At 58.7% G+C, this 13,744-nt stretch overlaps 5 protein-coding genes across 5 annotated transcripts; 1 reads left to right on the top strand and 4 right to left on the bottom strand.

Moving 5' to 3' along the window:
- Positions 1 to 1,452: 1,452 nt before the first annotated feature.
- RPL5 (60S ribosomal protein L5) lies at positions 1,453 to 2,799 on the bottom strand. The gene is made up of 3 exons (XM_047983204.1): positions 2,729 to 2,799; positions 2,524 to 2,561; positions 1,453 to 2,446 (listed from the first exon to the last, which is right to left on the bottom strand). The coding sequence occupies exons 1-3, from the start codon at positions 2,729 to 2,731 to the stop codon at positions 1,579 to 1,581; spliced, it is 909 nt and encodes a 302-aa protein (XP_047839174.1). The 5' UTR covers positions 2,732 to 2,799; the 3' UTR covers positions 1,453 to 1,578.
- Positions 2,800 to 3,064: 265 nt separating this feature from the next.
- Positions 3,065 to 4,207, top strand: JDV02_002203 (Microsomal epoxide hydrolase). The gene is made up of 2 exons (XM_047983203.1): positions 3,065 to 3,250; positions 3,304 to 4,207. Exons 1-2 carry the CDS (start codon positions 3,131 to 3,133, stop codon positions 4,117 to 4,119), a joined length of 936 nt encoding a protein of 311 aa, XP_047839173.1. The 5' UTR covers positions 3,065 to 3,130; the 3' UTR covers positions 4,120 to 4,207.
- Positions 4,054 to 5,045, bottom strand: JDV02_002202 (uncharacterized protein; the record flags this gene model as incomplete). The annotated part of the gene is made up of 1 exon (XM_047983202.1): positions 4,054 to 5,045. One exon carries the CDS (start codon positions 5,043 to 5,045, stop codon positions 4,164 to 4,166), a length of 882 nt encoding a protein of 293 aa, XP_047839172.1. The 3' UTR covers positions 4,054 to 4,163.
- Positions 5,046 to 5,792: 747 nt separating this feature from the next.
- JDV02_002201 (uncharacterized protein) lies at positions 5,793 to 8,403 on the bottom strand. The gene is made up of 5 exons (XM_047983201.1): positions 8,115 to 8,403; positions 7,966 to 8,046; positions 7,370 to 7,912; positions 7,031 to 7,264; positions 5,793 to 6,978 (listed from the first exon to the last, which is right to left on the bottom strand). Exons 1-5 carry the CDS (start codon positions 8,237 to 8,239, stop codon positions 5,889 to 5,891), a joined length of 2,073 nt encoding a protein of 690 aa, XP_047839171.1. The 5' UTR covers positions 8,240 to 8,403; the 3' UTR covers positions 5,793 to 5,888.
- Positions 8,404 to 8,541: 138 nt separating this feature from the next.
- JDV02_002200 (uncharacterized protein) lies at positions 8,542 to 13,071 on the bottom strand. The gene is made up of 3 exons (XM_047983200.1): positions 12,030 to 13,071; positions 10,705 to 11,876; positions 8,542 to 10,644 (listed from the first exon to the last, which is right to left on the bottom strand). Exons 1-3 carry the CDS (start codon positions 12,383 to 12,385, stop codon positions 8,969 to 8,971), a joined length of 3,204 nt encoding a protein of 1,067 aa, XP_047839170.1. The 5' UTR covers positions 12,386 to 13,071; the 3' UTR covers positions 8,542 to 8,968.
- Between the last annotated feature and the right edge of the window lie 673 nt (positions 13,072 to 13,744).

The following is a 13,744-nucleotide window of genomic DNA, read 5'->3' as shown; positions in this document are numbered from 1 at the left end:
GAAGAAGCGCTTGACAACCCTCCCCCCTCCCTCATGCCCCCTCCAGATAATTGCACGCAGTAGTGGACGTGTGTCGATTATCCGTAAAAGCGGACGAGTGGCGCGCTCGTCCATTGGCTCCAGCGGCTCTCTCCCCCCCTCCCCTTCAAAGAACAAATAGGCTTGCGCCCACTTCCGCCTCCCGCTTCCGCCTCTCTGCGAGCGACGGCTGCGGCAGCGTACCTAGATTCATCTGCTGTGCTGGAGCAGTGTTTATTTACCTTGTCAAGCTTTGACGCTTGCTACTTACTGCTGCTGCGCACGGTACCCCGACGCTGACAGCAACATCATGATGAAACCAACCAGGGGGGTCCTGCTTGCCTGCTTCGTAAACCTCCACTGCGTTTGTCCCGGATGCCTTAGTACTTACCTACCTAGCATAAACTTTTTGCCAACCGAGGACTGTTTCTGCTTCTCCTCCAGTAGTGTCCGTGCTGGACATGGAACGTGTGTGCTGCTGCCCTTGTTGGCGACCCCTTTTGCTTACGGAACATGGCAAAGCCACGGGGAGGGCCTTTGGGCGACAGGGACTGAATCTCCGTGGCTGGACAAACAAGCAAGCAGTAAGCAAGCAGCAACGAGTCTCTCGTGTCCCGCCCGTCCGCTGCTCATCTTGTTTGTGTTGGAGCACCACCACCACCACCACCACCAACATTCTCCTGCCTGCTTTCCCGCCGCCGACGCCTTCCCGCCACCACTCCCGTTGGCTCGTCTCCTCCTTCCGCCGTGACCACCACCGTCCATCTGCTTACAAACCTCGGAACCTTTTTTTCCCTCGTAAACTTCCGAAACCCCTTAGCCGCGCCCGGTCCGCCTGAGGGAGGGAGGAGGACGTGCTGTAAGTTTTGTCAGGCACGAGGAGGTTGCCGCGTCTACAGTAACGGCGCATCTCGTGTGTAAATCCCCGGGGTTCAGTGCGCCCCAGTCATTTGATTATCCTATCTGGTCTCCTATCGCCGACAGTGTTGCCAGAGTCGCCTGAGCCGTAGTTGTAGTAGTCGACTTCCGTAACGTGGGTTCAAGAAAACAGTCTTGTCCGTCGCATGGAGGACCAAGACGGTCGCGTAAAGTCATCTACATAACACAGCCTAAATAAAGAGGGCGGACGATGGGTGCTTCGTGCCGGTGTCGGTGTCCAGCCATACGTAACCGGTTCCGACAATTCCGCACCCGCTGGAAGCCGCCCGCCCGTCCCCTTGGCGTGTTGATCTTGTGCCGGGCAGCGGTGTGTGTAGTAGATGCGGGGAGCGCACAGAGAGTGCCGGAGCAAAAGCCCGACTTTGGCTCACATAGCCGTCGCTCGCGTGACGCACGCCCTGCCCAAGCTGGCATTACTTTGGCTGATCCTGAACGCGTCCAATGAAACGACGTCGGTTCTACGACATTAAGCAGCACAGCACGATTTATGACGCATGGCGGCTTAAGGTTCTTGTCAATTCATTTAATTTTGAATCCGAATGCAGACCATGCCCATTCTCAGAACTCCGAACCCAAGCCGTTGCATTAAACATAGCACCCCATCCCAGCAAGAAGACACTTTTACTCGTCGGCCAGGAGCTGCTTGATCTTCTTCTGGACGCGCTCCTGCTTCTCGGCCTTGGACAGCTTCTGGGAGCGGTACTTCTTGGACTCGGCCTTCCACTCATCCTTGCTCTTCTTGGGGGCGTCGCTCTCGGCCTTCTTCCAGGGGTCCTCGCGGATGGCCTGGTGGGCCTCGGTGTACAGGTCCTCAAGACCGTCGGCCTCCATGTCGTCGTCGATGTACTTCTGGAACTGGCTCTGGTAGCGCTCCTCATCGTCGTCGGCGAGAGTCTCCATGTACTCGGCGACGTGGCCGCCGTAGATGTACTTGCGGAGGGTCTCGGCGTCGAGCTCCTTGGTCTCCATGTCGTAGCCAGGGAATCGCTTCTCCGAGTGGGGAACCAGGATGCCGCCGTCAGAGGCGCCCTTCATGGCACCGAAGACACGGGCACCGGTGGAGGTGCGGGCAAGACCAACGTCGAGGAAGGCCTTGAAGGGGCGGCGCTCGCCGTCGTCGGTCTCGGCGGCCTCGGTGAGGGTGAACTCACCGTCGGCCTCCTCGACGCCGACAAAGTCCTTGTCGAGGCCGAGCTTGCTCAGGACGCGGCGGGCGATGAGCAGGCCGGTGGCGTAGGCGGCGGCCCAGTTGGTCAGGCCGTGGGTGATGCCGTAGGCCTTGAGCTCGTGGGCGTAGGCAGAGGCGAAGACCTTGTCGCCGGTGATCTCGGAGCTCACGATCTGCATGATGATGTCCTTGTTCGTGAAGCGAACGACCAGGCGGTACTTGGGCGCATTGTACTTGTTCTTGGCCTGGGTGATGAGGCGCTTGCGGGCGTAGTAGTCGGTCTTGCCCTGCTGTCTCCGCTTGTACTTGGTCTGGTAGCGGCTGCGAAGAAATACGTTAGAATCCGAACCCGTCGCCGATGCGGCGATCCAAACGAGGCATTGGAGGAGGAAGCTCACCTGAAGTACGCGCTGTTCTTAACCAACTTGTGGAAAGGCTACCATTGTTTCCCCGAGTCAGCAATTTGCGCTTCAGACTTGCTCGTCCATTCCGAAGCAACTTGCGGTGACTCTCGAACGACGAGCGATTGACATTTCTGCCAAAAAAGGGTGCGCGAGACGCCCGCAGGCGCGTGCAAGCCCCCCTGGATAGGCCTCAACTTACCATTGTGACGGTGTTGTGCAACGACGACGGCTTGAAGACGATGCAGGTGCTGGAGTTGGCGATGTTCAAACTTCGAATGGAAATTTTGGTGGGGGAATAATTTCAAGCCCTAACGACCCTGGCGGCCCTGGCTGCGCGCCCCACCGGGTGTGCTGCACCTGGGTTGGGGACGAATCACATGACTATGGCACACTTGGCTCTTATCTTATCGTGTCTCGTCTAAGTCTGGCGGCAAGGCGGGTCCAAAGATGCAGGTCCGACTGCAGCCAATTCAAACACTGCGGCCGGCAGCCGAGGTACCGCGGTATGGGGGCGGGGCGACCCGAGCCAGTATTACTTGTTGACTGCATCAACCCGCACGCGATGGCATCATAGCGTCTCTTTCATTCAAGGTCCCAGCAGATGTCACTGTTTAGTCTCGAAGACCCGTCAGTGGACCAGATTCTGGAGGCCATAGACGACGAGATGGCAGCGACTCGGAATCAGCCCAAGGTCCTGTTGTTTGACATTGGCGGCGTCTGTGTAAGTCGATGTCCAGGAGCCCCCTATCTGAGCCGCCCCTAACGCCTGCCAAGGTCGTGTCTCCTTTTCAAGCCATCTTGGACTACGAGCTCAGCCTGGGCGTGCCTCCGGGATGGGTCAACTTCTCCATCTCCAAGTCAAAACCCAATGGCTTCTGGCACCGCTTGGAGAGGGGCGACATCCCCGTAGACCAAGCCTTTTACGACGGCTTCAACCGTGACCTTCACAATGCCAAACTCTGGAAGGAATTCTACCAGAGGGAGAGGTCCAAGAACCCCAAGCTATCGGCGGACCTGCCTCCGCTTCCCAGCCTTGATGGCGAGTTTCTGTTTGACGAGATGATGACCAAGTCGCACGCCCCGGACCCGTGGATGTGGCCGGCGCTGCAGAAGCTCAAGGAGAGCGGACGGTACCTGCTCGGCGCGCTGAGCAACACCATCATATTCCCGCCAGGCCATAAGCTACACTCGGAGGACTACTTCAAGGACCCGCTGCGGCAGATGTTTGACGTGTTCATCTCGTCGGCACACGTCGGCGTCCGCAAGCCCGACCCCAAGATGTACCAGCTTGCCGTCGCGACGCTGGACAAATTTGCAAGGGAGAATGCCGTCTCCCCGCGCGGCAGGCAGCTCGGGTGGGCTGACGGCATCACGGCGGGCGACGTGCTGTTCTTTGACGACATCGGCGAGAACCTGAGAGAGGCCAAGGCGCAGGGGTTCAACACGGTCAAGGTGCCTCTCGGCAGGGCGTACGAGGCGGTTGAGGAGTTGGAGAAGGTCACGGGCCTAAAGCTGGAGGGAGATCACCCCAAGATCCCGATTAAGCCGAGACTATCACCGCCGCTGCCGCCGCCCAAGGCCAGGATATGATTGACGTCTTTTTTGTGGCCATGGATGCCACCACGATACTTAACTTAGACCTTGCGCGCAACATAGACGTACAGGATGTCACAGACCTCCAGCCTGCCGTCCACCGAAGCCTTCTGCCACTCCTCCTTGAACAGCGGCCTCGCCTTGTGCTTGAACTCGTCCGTCGCCAGCGCGTCCCCCAGCGGCATGGCCGTGAGGTAGTCAAACTGCGCGTCCGTCTCGTCCGCGCCCAGGTAGACGGTGCCCTTGCCCGACACCTTCTCCAGGGCCTCGACCGTGTCGACGCGCAGGCCCTCGCCCTCGAGGACGTGGCGGAACGAGTCGCGCGAGGTGATCCACCGGCGGTTGGACGGGAAGGCGACGCCCATGCGCTCGGCGACGGCCTCCATGAGCAGGCCCTGGTGGAGGTTGCGCTCGTGCGTCACGTCAATGACCATGCGCCCGCCGTCCTTGAGGTACGTCTTCCAGTGGCGCACGACGGCGGCCGGGTCGTCGAAGAGCACAAAGGCGTTGGAGCAGACGATGAGGTCAAAGGACCCGGGCTTCACCTCGTCGTCGGCGGCGCAGCCGGACAGGTCGGTGACGTCGTGCTGGACGACGCGCGTGTGCGCCGCCAGGACGGGGTCGGCGTCGCGCTTGCGCCGGAAGACGGCGAGCATCGCGTCGGTGGCGTCGACGCCCACGACGAGCCCATGGCCATGTCCATCGTCATTGTCATTGCCATTGCCGCCGCCGGCGACGAGGGGCGCCGCGTGCTCCGCCTCGAGGCCCGTCCCGCACGCGAGCAGCAGCACGCGCTCGCCCGGCTGCGGCGCGGCGAGCTGCATGAAGCGCGCCGTGTAGCCGCGGTGCCACGACGAGTCGTAGTCGTCGGCGCGACCGGCGTACATGTGCTGCGCGCACGCGTACTGCGCGGACGGGGCCATGACTGACTGACTGATTGACTGACTTGGGGGGTTTGTACGGCTGGTGGAAGTGGGAGGGGGTGCTTTTCTTTCTTCTGGGTTGGCGTCGCGAGCCGGGATGTTATGGAGCTGGCCTTTAAGTGCGAGTGGAATGGTTGTACAGACTGTATTTGAAGCACAGTATATACTGTAGACTGCAGTACTTGGAACCAGCCGATTGATTGACTCCGATGGCTGGCTGATGATGACGATGATGATGCGCCCGCTGCTGTCGTTGCTGCTGCTGCTGCTGTCGCTGCGGCCATGCAAGAGCTGGCTAGGGAGACTTGCATACTTTATAATTTTACAGGCAGCATATCAACGTGCGTCTGCCGCGACGACAAGTCTTTGGTCGAGCCGCCGTGGTTTCCGCCGCTCGTGAGGGAATAAGACGGTGCTGATCCCGCGCGCGTCCACTGTCCGTCCCGTCACATCGGCCGGGCGAACAGGCGTTGCATAAGGTAGAGCTATCATGGAACATGGATTGGGTTGCCCCCCTCTCCCGGAATCGTCTCGTCACTGCCGCCCAGCAGACAGCAACATCGTATATCTCGTAAACCCATCCGTGCCCGGTTTCTATACAGATGGGATGTCTTATCGCCCCGGGCTAGTCCCGTAGCGGGCAGGCTCTCTCTTGTTGATTCCCCCAGGAACAATAAATACTAATGGTACACGACTTGCAACTTTGCCACCGCGGCTGCTGACAGGCTAAAGTCCGCCCGCCCGCGCGCCAGCAGAGATGGAGAGAGCGAGACTGAGAAGAAAGAGTGAGAAAATCAACTCGGCAACCCCCAAGAGAGTAACCAACAAAGAATCCAAAAGACCCTACATGTCGACGTCGTCAAAGCTCCACGCCGAGTTCGGCATCAGACCGCCGAACCAGTACGATCCGCCTTCTATGGCCCTATACCTGGCCCGCTCGTCGGCCTTTTCCAAGCTCTCGCCCCGGCCCACCACCACAACCTCCTTCTGTACCTCCTCCTCCTCCCCGGCCTCTCCCTCCCCGGCCACCGTCTCCCCTGCTGCCGCGTCGCTGCCGCCTCGTCGTTGCCCAACTGTCCTGTCGTCACCATCCTTTACCTTCTTCTCGAACCAGGCCCGTGCCCACCTCAACTTCCTCGCCGTGCCCATGAGCCTTCCCTCCGCGGCCGTCTCCTCCTCCGAGACGTCCACGCCCATCTCACGCGTAAACGCCTCCACGTCCTGCCGACGCTCCGCGTCCGCCTCCTCCAGACACTCTCTCAGGCGGTCCAGCACCGCCACAAAGTCCAGTGACTCCCGCGCGCGAAACCGATCCCACCCGGGGGCGGCGGGCAGCAGCAGCAGGCGCGTCGAGATCACCATGACAAACGTCACCTGCTCCGAATTGGCGATGCCATAATACAGATAGTACGCCGGGTGCAGCGTGAAGAGCATGTCCAAGTAGGCCTTGGCGGCATCGAGGCACGAGCCCAGGCACCACGCGCGGTACGCTGCCATCGAGGACCCCTCGCCGTCGCCGTCGTCCGCGCCAAGCTCCTGCAGGTGCGTGGCCGGCTCGTACAGACGTACGAGGAGGTAGTTGTAGTGTAGCACAGCCGCCTTCTCCCAGCTGTCGAGATGGCGTTCGTCAATGCCGTGGGCGTGAGTCGCCCGTTCGTGCGCTAGCTCCTGGGTGAGTGAGTCCATCACGGTGTCGAGCTCGGCTCTGAACGCCGTGGTCTGGTCCTCGAGGAGGAAGAGGTACGGCTTTCCGCGCTCGCAGTCGTTGGCCGCGCCAAAGGCCTCCGATATTTTCTCGCCCATCTGCATCAGCCGCACGGTGCGCTCGAGGAAGGCGTCCAGCGCATGTTGGCGGTTGTGCTTGAGCGCATTGCCGCAGAGCTCAATGTACTGGCTCTTGAGCCCGTTCTGTCTCCCAAACTGAGTCGAGTTGCTAGCAACGTGTCAGTGCAGTGGCCATGAGGAAAGAGACAAGAAGAACATACACCGAAAGAAGACAATAGCAGCCGAGATACGCGCGCTGCTCCTCTGTAGAGTGCGTGCTCTGCGGCATCATGGCCTGGTTCTTGCTCCGCATCACATCCTCCGGCCCCTCATCCATACCAATCATGCGCAGCAGCACCGGGGGCATCCTCGTGATGCCCAAATTATGCGCATACCCAAGCGCCAGGTACGTCAGACTCGTTACTTGCTCGTCCTGCAAGTGGCGTAGATCGGCCCTGGAGAGAAACAGCAAGTCGTCAGCAAACCGATTCTCTAACCTCCTCACGTCTCTCTCATACGTGAGGACGGCCAAATCCATTTTGTGTTCATGATAGACTCACCACGCGAGGCAGACTAGCAAACCCTGCAGCAGGTCTAGCTTGCGCTCTTCCTCAACCAGCACGTGCTGCCCCAGGTACGCCAGCACGCTGCGCTTCATCTTGGCCAGCCTAGGCGGCGGGAGCGGTGCCGCGGCAAGCATCACGGCCCGGAAGAGGAACGGCTTCTCCTCTAGGAGGGTCTTGGCGGTTGTGTGCGCCTGGACGATGACAAAGGGGAAGTTGGGCATGAGCTTTGTGCGGAAAATGTCCAGAATGCGCTCCGCCTGGGGCCACGTCAATCCGTAGACGGGGACGGCATCTGGCCCCGTGACGGCCGCGGCTTGTGCTTCCTCGCCACCTCCGTGTCGGTTGACGGCCGGCCCATCGCGGCTGCTGTTCGTCGCCATCGAGTCGGGCGTCAAGGCCGCGGTTACTTGGTCGGCGCTGAGGACGCCAGCGCGGTTTTCAGACTTGGCCGCACCCGAGTCCAGCGACGAGCCTCCAGCGCGAATCTCCAACGCCGCAGTCAGCGTTTCGAGCTGTCTCTCCAACGTCGACAAGCGACTACAGCTCGTCAGCCTCCAGTCCGAAGCCTCCAACGCGTCCACTCCACACACCTGTTCAAGGGCCGGATCTGTCTCGGCTTCCTCAGGCTCTTCGTGGACTTGGCCACGCACTTAATGCCGTGATCCTGGCATCTGAGACACCTCACTCATCAGCTTTCAATACGGGCCGCAGCAGCGCGAAGCACGAAGACGCCCCTTACCTGTCACACAAGTGTCGCGCGACATTGGACTCCCGAAAGTTGCATCGAGCTTTCGACCTGGAGCATGGAACGCACGCTCTCATCCGCCTCGGCGGGCTCTGCCCTCGCACCGATTGTTCTGCCATGATGCCGGTTCCTTTGACGTGTGTCTATATGCTCGAGCACAATTCTTTGCCAGTACCCTCGGCAATGTCTGAGGAAGAATAAAGAAGACGATACAAAGTCTTTAAATAGCCTAGGGTCACATTTTGTAGGCAAGAGGACGCGTCGGTCTGAGCTTCCGAATATGTCGTCGTTCAAACTTTGAACTTGAGTCGGAGGAATAGAAGCTTCGGCTGAGGCGGGTTACAGACCCAGTACCTGTGGCGGGGCCGGGATATGCACTACTTCTAGTCTGCCGAAGCCCGCCACCGTGCTTCTTGTATCTCTTTAGCGCACCGCAACACATATACCTTTTCCCATAACTGTCGCAGTTCAAATTCGTCTTCAAGTGCAGCGACTGTCTCGGGCGGGCAGGCGCCTCCGGATTAAGTTGAGGCCATCCATCATACTGGCCGCCCTAGACCGGCTTCATGTATTGCGTGGCAACTATGCGAACGAATTGCTATGCTCCTAACTACAGAGCATCCCGAACAATCGCACCTAGCGCCCCATGACCGGGTATCATGTTTCGCCTCCGCTTGCACCCCAAGCTATTGCCTATTTCCCAAGCATCCTGGAAACGCCGTTCCAATGAGTCCTGGCAAGATGATTCACACATGATGCTATCCCCTGCCACTCGATATTTTTTGGTGATTCCATGCGATAAAGGCCGGCAGATATTGAGTGCAATGACAATGCGCTGGTGGCATGGCTCAGTCATCCAAGACAATCAGGGACTGCGCCGGGTAATCGTCCTGGGCGTCGTCCTCAGCACTGGGCATCTTCCGGGACCTCGAATCAGGCGCGCCATTGCCTCCCTTGTCGCTTGGTTCCCTCATCAAGGTCCAATCGCCGTTGGCATCGACGAGAATAAACTTGACCACCGTGGCACCCACGCCACTTGCACTGAGACTGGCGCGAACGTTGGCGAAATAGTCATCCACGCGCAGGCTGACAGGCCGCGCATCAAGCCGACATATTGGACATTTCCAGTCGTCTACTAGACTCGGTTCGCCGCCTTGTTTGGACGGTTTTCCTTTCCTGGTCTGCAGCCAGATTTCCAAGTCAAAACACTCGAGGTGTTTGCAGTCTACCCCTCGGACAGGTATTGTAAACAAACTTGAACTGAATGGGTCTGTGACGCCTATGTGAATGGTCTTGTCTTGGATGACAATGTCGTCATCAAAGTTGACTCCATTCAGCCTCCTCTGCATCTCCGTCTTGGTGCCCTCCAGGCTGAAATGCTCTCGTTCTTGCACTTGAGTTAGCAATGTTGTGTAGTCCGAGGTAGTGACCACCTCAACGGCCATAAAAAATGTCGAAGGCTCCTCGAGGCCCTTTTCCACGGTCGAGGGTAAGCTAACACGTAGCTGATTGACCCCGAGGCGCGACATGCGGGTGAGCTCAATGGGTTGGTCGGTATGAGCATGGACCCTGCGTCGAGGGTGAACGGGTTCGCCGTTGAATTCAAGGAAAATATGTGGAGGCCAGAACGTTGGGCTAATAACCCACGTAGAAGCATCCACGAACGAGGTGTTTCGTATGTATTTGCAAGTCCTGAGTCGATACCGTGTAGATCCGTTCGAGAAGAGGACAGTACGCGGGTCCTGCTCGGCAGACATCGCAAGGGCTGCCTCAGCCTCCGTGAGGCTGAACTGTAGAATCCGGATTCCTCGACGCGGGGGCACCTCCATTGGAGCAACAGCAAAGTGGCTGACGTACTGGAAATACCTTTTCCAGTCCGGTACCCGTGGCGTTCTCGAAGGACTCCGAAGATGAGCGAGATGAAGCCCATTTCGTAGCGATGTCGTGTCATACTCGCTCCTGGGATATTCCCTTGCCGCGAGAGGGTTCACAGAATGCAGACTCTGGGGAGAAATTGGTGGTGTATTTGCGCAGGCTCGACGGGTGCTTGAATGCGGGAGAAGAGGCGTCTGCTGTTGGTAGTGCATCTGTGACGAAGGAGACTGGCTCGAGTGCGAATGCTGTGCAACATTCCCCCGGGTCTGACCTTGCGAGGGCATGTAAGAGTTGGTCTGAGGGTTCACGATGGCGTTTTGGCTTGGGACCAGTCGGCCATGGAGAGCCTCTCGCGCCACACTTGATAATGGAGACGTATAGTCGACACCTTGGACTGGTCCGTGGCTCGAAAGGACAGTCGATACCGGGGACTGGTGTGCTGGCATTGAATAGACCTCGCCCTGCGTAATAGCAGTCACACTAGTCCCATAATACAACGGGGAATGCGAGCCTCCCTGTGCAGGAACCTGACTACCTACCGAAGGAGGTGGGCATGAGACGCAGACTGGTGGTGACTGCGCAGCGACTTGCATCGTAGGGTTTGTCAAGGTGTTAGGTGTTCGAGGAGATTGACCGCCTGGAAATGGTCCTGTAGGCTCTTTCGTTAGGCTCTTTCATTCAAGTAATGCGTTGTCGAAATGAAACTTACCGAAATGCTGCAGATTGGACCTTATATGTCGCACCGTCCATGCGTAGCGTTGAAGAACATCTTGTCGTGCCGCTTGAAGCGCCTCACTTTGGGGACCAAGGCAATCTTCGTTCCGCACGTCGAGTTCAAAGAGTTTTTGCAATTCTAATTGCGCCGGCCAAGACGTCATGCCGATACTGCGGCAGAAGCTGGTGAAAATACAGCGCAGAAAAACAGGCGAGGAGCATCGCAAGTAAAGCCTCATATCAGAAACGAGCGGAGGGAATCCTCTACGCCGAACCTCGGCCAGCATTGGGTACCATTTACTTGCCATGTGGACGATGAAGTTGCTGCTCTCTGCCATGAAATGTGTCAACGCAGGCGGACAACGCCCCCCCTGGGCACTGATATCGTTGCACGGAAAGGCGGCGAACCAGTGCATGTTGGAGACCAGGTCGTTGTTGTCTCCCACTATGATAGGGAAATTTTGGAAAGATGCGTCAACTGTCTCGGGGTTCAAGCTCAGGAGGCGATGTGCAACACCTCTCCTTATGGACCATATACTGTACAGCTGAAGGAGCAACAGGCATCCGAAATCGCCCGCGACGCAGGCCTTGATGAGGAGGTCAAGTCTCGCTCTTTCGTGCATCGGTAGGAATTGCACACCGCCAGCCGCTTGGATGCACTGGCTTATGCCGTCGCGTAACTGGCCGAAGAACCGTGTTCGAGCTACATCGTTTGACGAGAAACTAGGGCCATTGCGGCCAGGAGGATCTCGATCGTTGCGGCTTTGTGTCCGTGGGGGATGGGTGGCGCCCGAGCTCGGGACAATTTGTGGCGCCGGCGTGATATAGGCTTCATCCACAGCAGTACCAACCGGCTGGTCGGGTCGATGATGCGCCTGAGGGCGGGTTCCAGCTGGTACGGTAGCCACCACGGCGCCCTGAGTCGATGGACATTGGCCAGAGTTGGCGAAGTCCGCCGGGCAGGTCTGGCCGGTCGCCTGTACTGGGCCTCTGCTAAGCGATGAGGTTTGCGTCGGTGTGGCGGTCGGCGGAGTGGGGGCACCGGCTGGACTGCGGACGGCATGAGGCGTGAGGAAGTTTGGCTGCTCAACGGGAGCGAATTCCGTGGCCGATACTATCGGGCTAGCTTCGCCAGAAGGGAGCGGCGATGGGAGACTTGATGCAACTCTGTTTTCACCTCGGTGAGCCTGACGACCTGGGGAAAATTGGGCGGCGAAGGAACGCGATAGAGCTCCCGCGCGCTGGCTAGGAAGAGCGATCCAAGCCCCGTGACTATTTGGGCTGGGGCCACATCAAGGGTTGAAGGGATATAAAACTTACCTCGAAGGGCCAGCGGGTTGGCGCCGTTGTTCAAGATCGAGATTCACATCGTGATTCTGCGGTCCCGTAACAGCCGGCGAGTGAGTTTCGTGCGGATCATCAACAGGCACCGCGCGAGACGACTTGGCAGGATCGTGGTTCGCCACAGACATGGGACGGCAGGCGTTGAGTCTCCGTGACGCGGGAATCGGAGCATCGTCCGTTCTTGTCATCCACGAGGGACGGAGAGCACCGAGAAAAGCGTACGACGTTTCGTTGGTGTCGGATAGGCTATGCATGTTGGAGCGCTGAGCACCTGTAGCGATGCCCCTGCTCGCCGCCGCCGCCCGTTGTCGAGGCTCTTTGGGCGGCGGCATGAAGACGAACACACAGGCAGGCGGGTACTTTTGGGGGATTTGATGGAGGATGGAGGACTCGGTGTTGAGAGTTCGAGGCGGGTTGTTGGTTGCACCACGGCAGCCCTCTTGGATTGCTGTCGGTCAGCCGCACCCAGCAAGCTTCCCATGCACAAAGGATGGGGGTGCGTAGCGCCCGGGGTCACAGCAGCCTCCAGCTGATGTGAGGCCCATGCCCCTGGAGAAACCGTGTTCGAGTGTTGCTGGGCTGCCAGGCTCTCTGACGGGCATGGCAGGGCTGCCAGTGCCAGTGAAGCCTGCAACAACGGGAGTCGAGCTCTTAGTCGCAAGTAGTAATTACCCAGCCAGTCAACAGCCAGTCAACAGCCAGCCGCTGACCACGGACGAATAGGTAGGCAGCTTGGGCAGTCAGAAATACGATTGTAGTCGTTGCATGACAAGTCACCCGACACACGCTGGCACGGGGGAGTCGCACAAAGTTGCCGCGTTGATTGGGAGCGAGTTGTCGGGACTCGGGGCCGCGGCAAGGGTCCGTCGAGTGGCTTGCACCCGACTGGACGAGCCGTGAGCCGAGGGTTGCTGAGTTATTGCTGTGCGTATTGCGCGGTGCGCGACCATGCGCGTTGGTGCGAGTGGGAATGAGATGAAATTCGAGTTCATCGTCGCGGCGTCATGGGACGCATTTCTTTGGTGCACAAAGGACCGGGGAAAGGCTTCCGGCAATTGGCACTATTATGGGCGGCTTGGTTGCGGATCTGAGAAAGGTGCCCCGTTTTTCGCACAGTGCCATGTCGCTCTAGTCTGCCCACTGCCTAGGAGCCTCCTGGACTAGAGGTATGGACTGAAATGTTGTTACCTTAGTACCACGTAGTACGAGGTTGAACACCTACTACCACCAGGTACCTAAGTACGTAGGCGCGCTGTGGTGCTGGCGCCATCTCATGCAGTCAGTTGCAGGCTGCCACTGCTTGCATGTGCATCGGTAGGTACAATTTACACGCTCGTCGTTTGACCACGAGGGCAGGAGCGACCAGTGAGCCGGGGTGCATATCATGAAGTACCCTACGTGCCTCCCTAGTAGTGCGAATGTACTCATGTAAAGCACCTTACTACTAAGGTAGGTAGTACTCCGTCCTGGTTGTAAGCAATTCCCCCTGCGGTACAGAGTGTGTACCAACGTTACTTCAGACTTGATGGGCAGGAGCGTTCGATGAACCAGGAGATTGTTGACGACGATGGCGCCAGTCTCGTCCCGTCCCGTCTCGTCTCGGTCCTTTGCGCCTTCCCGACTTCCCCGTCTCCTCTTACATTCCCCTGCTCTTTCCAACAGTTGCCGGCAGTCGCGGCCAGCGGGCTGCA

Source organism: Purpureocillium takamizusanense, chromosome 2, assembly GCF_022605165.1.
Source record: "Purpureocillium takamizusanense chromosome 2, complete sequence".
Classification (NCBI taxonomy): Eukaryota; Fungi; Ascomycota; class Sordariomycetes; order Hypocreales; family Ophiocordycipitaceae; genus Purpureocillium; species Purpureocillium takamizusanense.
Note: the sequence above shows the minus strand (reverse complement) of the source record. Positions and strands in the feature narration are given on the sequence as shown.

Coding starts and splice junctions, on each gene's coding strand:
- RPL5 (XM_047983204.1), bottom strand. Junction 2,447..2,523: donor AAGAACAGCGCGTACTTCAG/GTGAGCTTCCTC, acceptor ATTTCTTCGCAG/CCGCTACCAGACCAAGTACA.
- JDV02_002200 (XM_047983200.1), bottom strand. CDS start 12,385: ATGCCGCCGCCCAAAGAGCCTCGACAACGGGCGGCGGCGGCGAGCAGG. Junction 11,877..12,029: donor CAACCCGCTGGCCCTTCGAG/GTAAGTTTTATA, acceptor AGGTGAAAACAG/AGTTGCATCAAGTCTCCCAT. Junction 10,645..10,704: donor GTCCAATCTGCAGCATTTCG/GTAAGTTTCATT, acceptor AAGAGCCTACAG/GACCATTTCCAGGCGGTCAA.
- JDV02_002201 (XM_047983201.1), bottom strand. CDS start 8,239: ATGGCAGAACAATCGGTGCGAGGGCAGAGCCCGCCGAGGCGGATGAGA. Junction 8,047..8,114: donor GCGCGACACTTGTGTGACAG/GTAAGGGGCGTC, acceptor GAGGTGTCTCAG/ATGCCAGGATCACGGCATTA. Junction 6,979..7,030: donor TGCTATTGTCTTCTTTCGGT/GTATGTTCTTCT, acceptor ACACGTTGCTAG/CAACTCGACTCAGTTTGGGA.
- JDV02_002203 (XM_047983203.1), top strand. CDS start 3,131: ATGTCACTGTTTAGTCTCGAAGACCCGTCAGTGGACCAGATTCTGGAG. Junction 3,251..3,303: donor TTGACATTGGCGGCGTCTGT/GTAAGTCGATGT, acceptor ACGCCTGCCAAG/GTCGTGTCTCCTTTTCAAGC.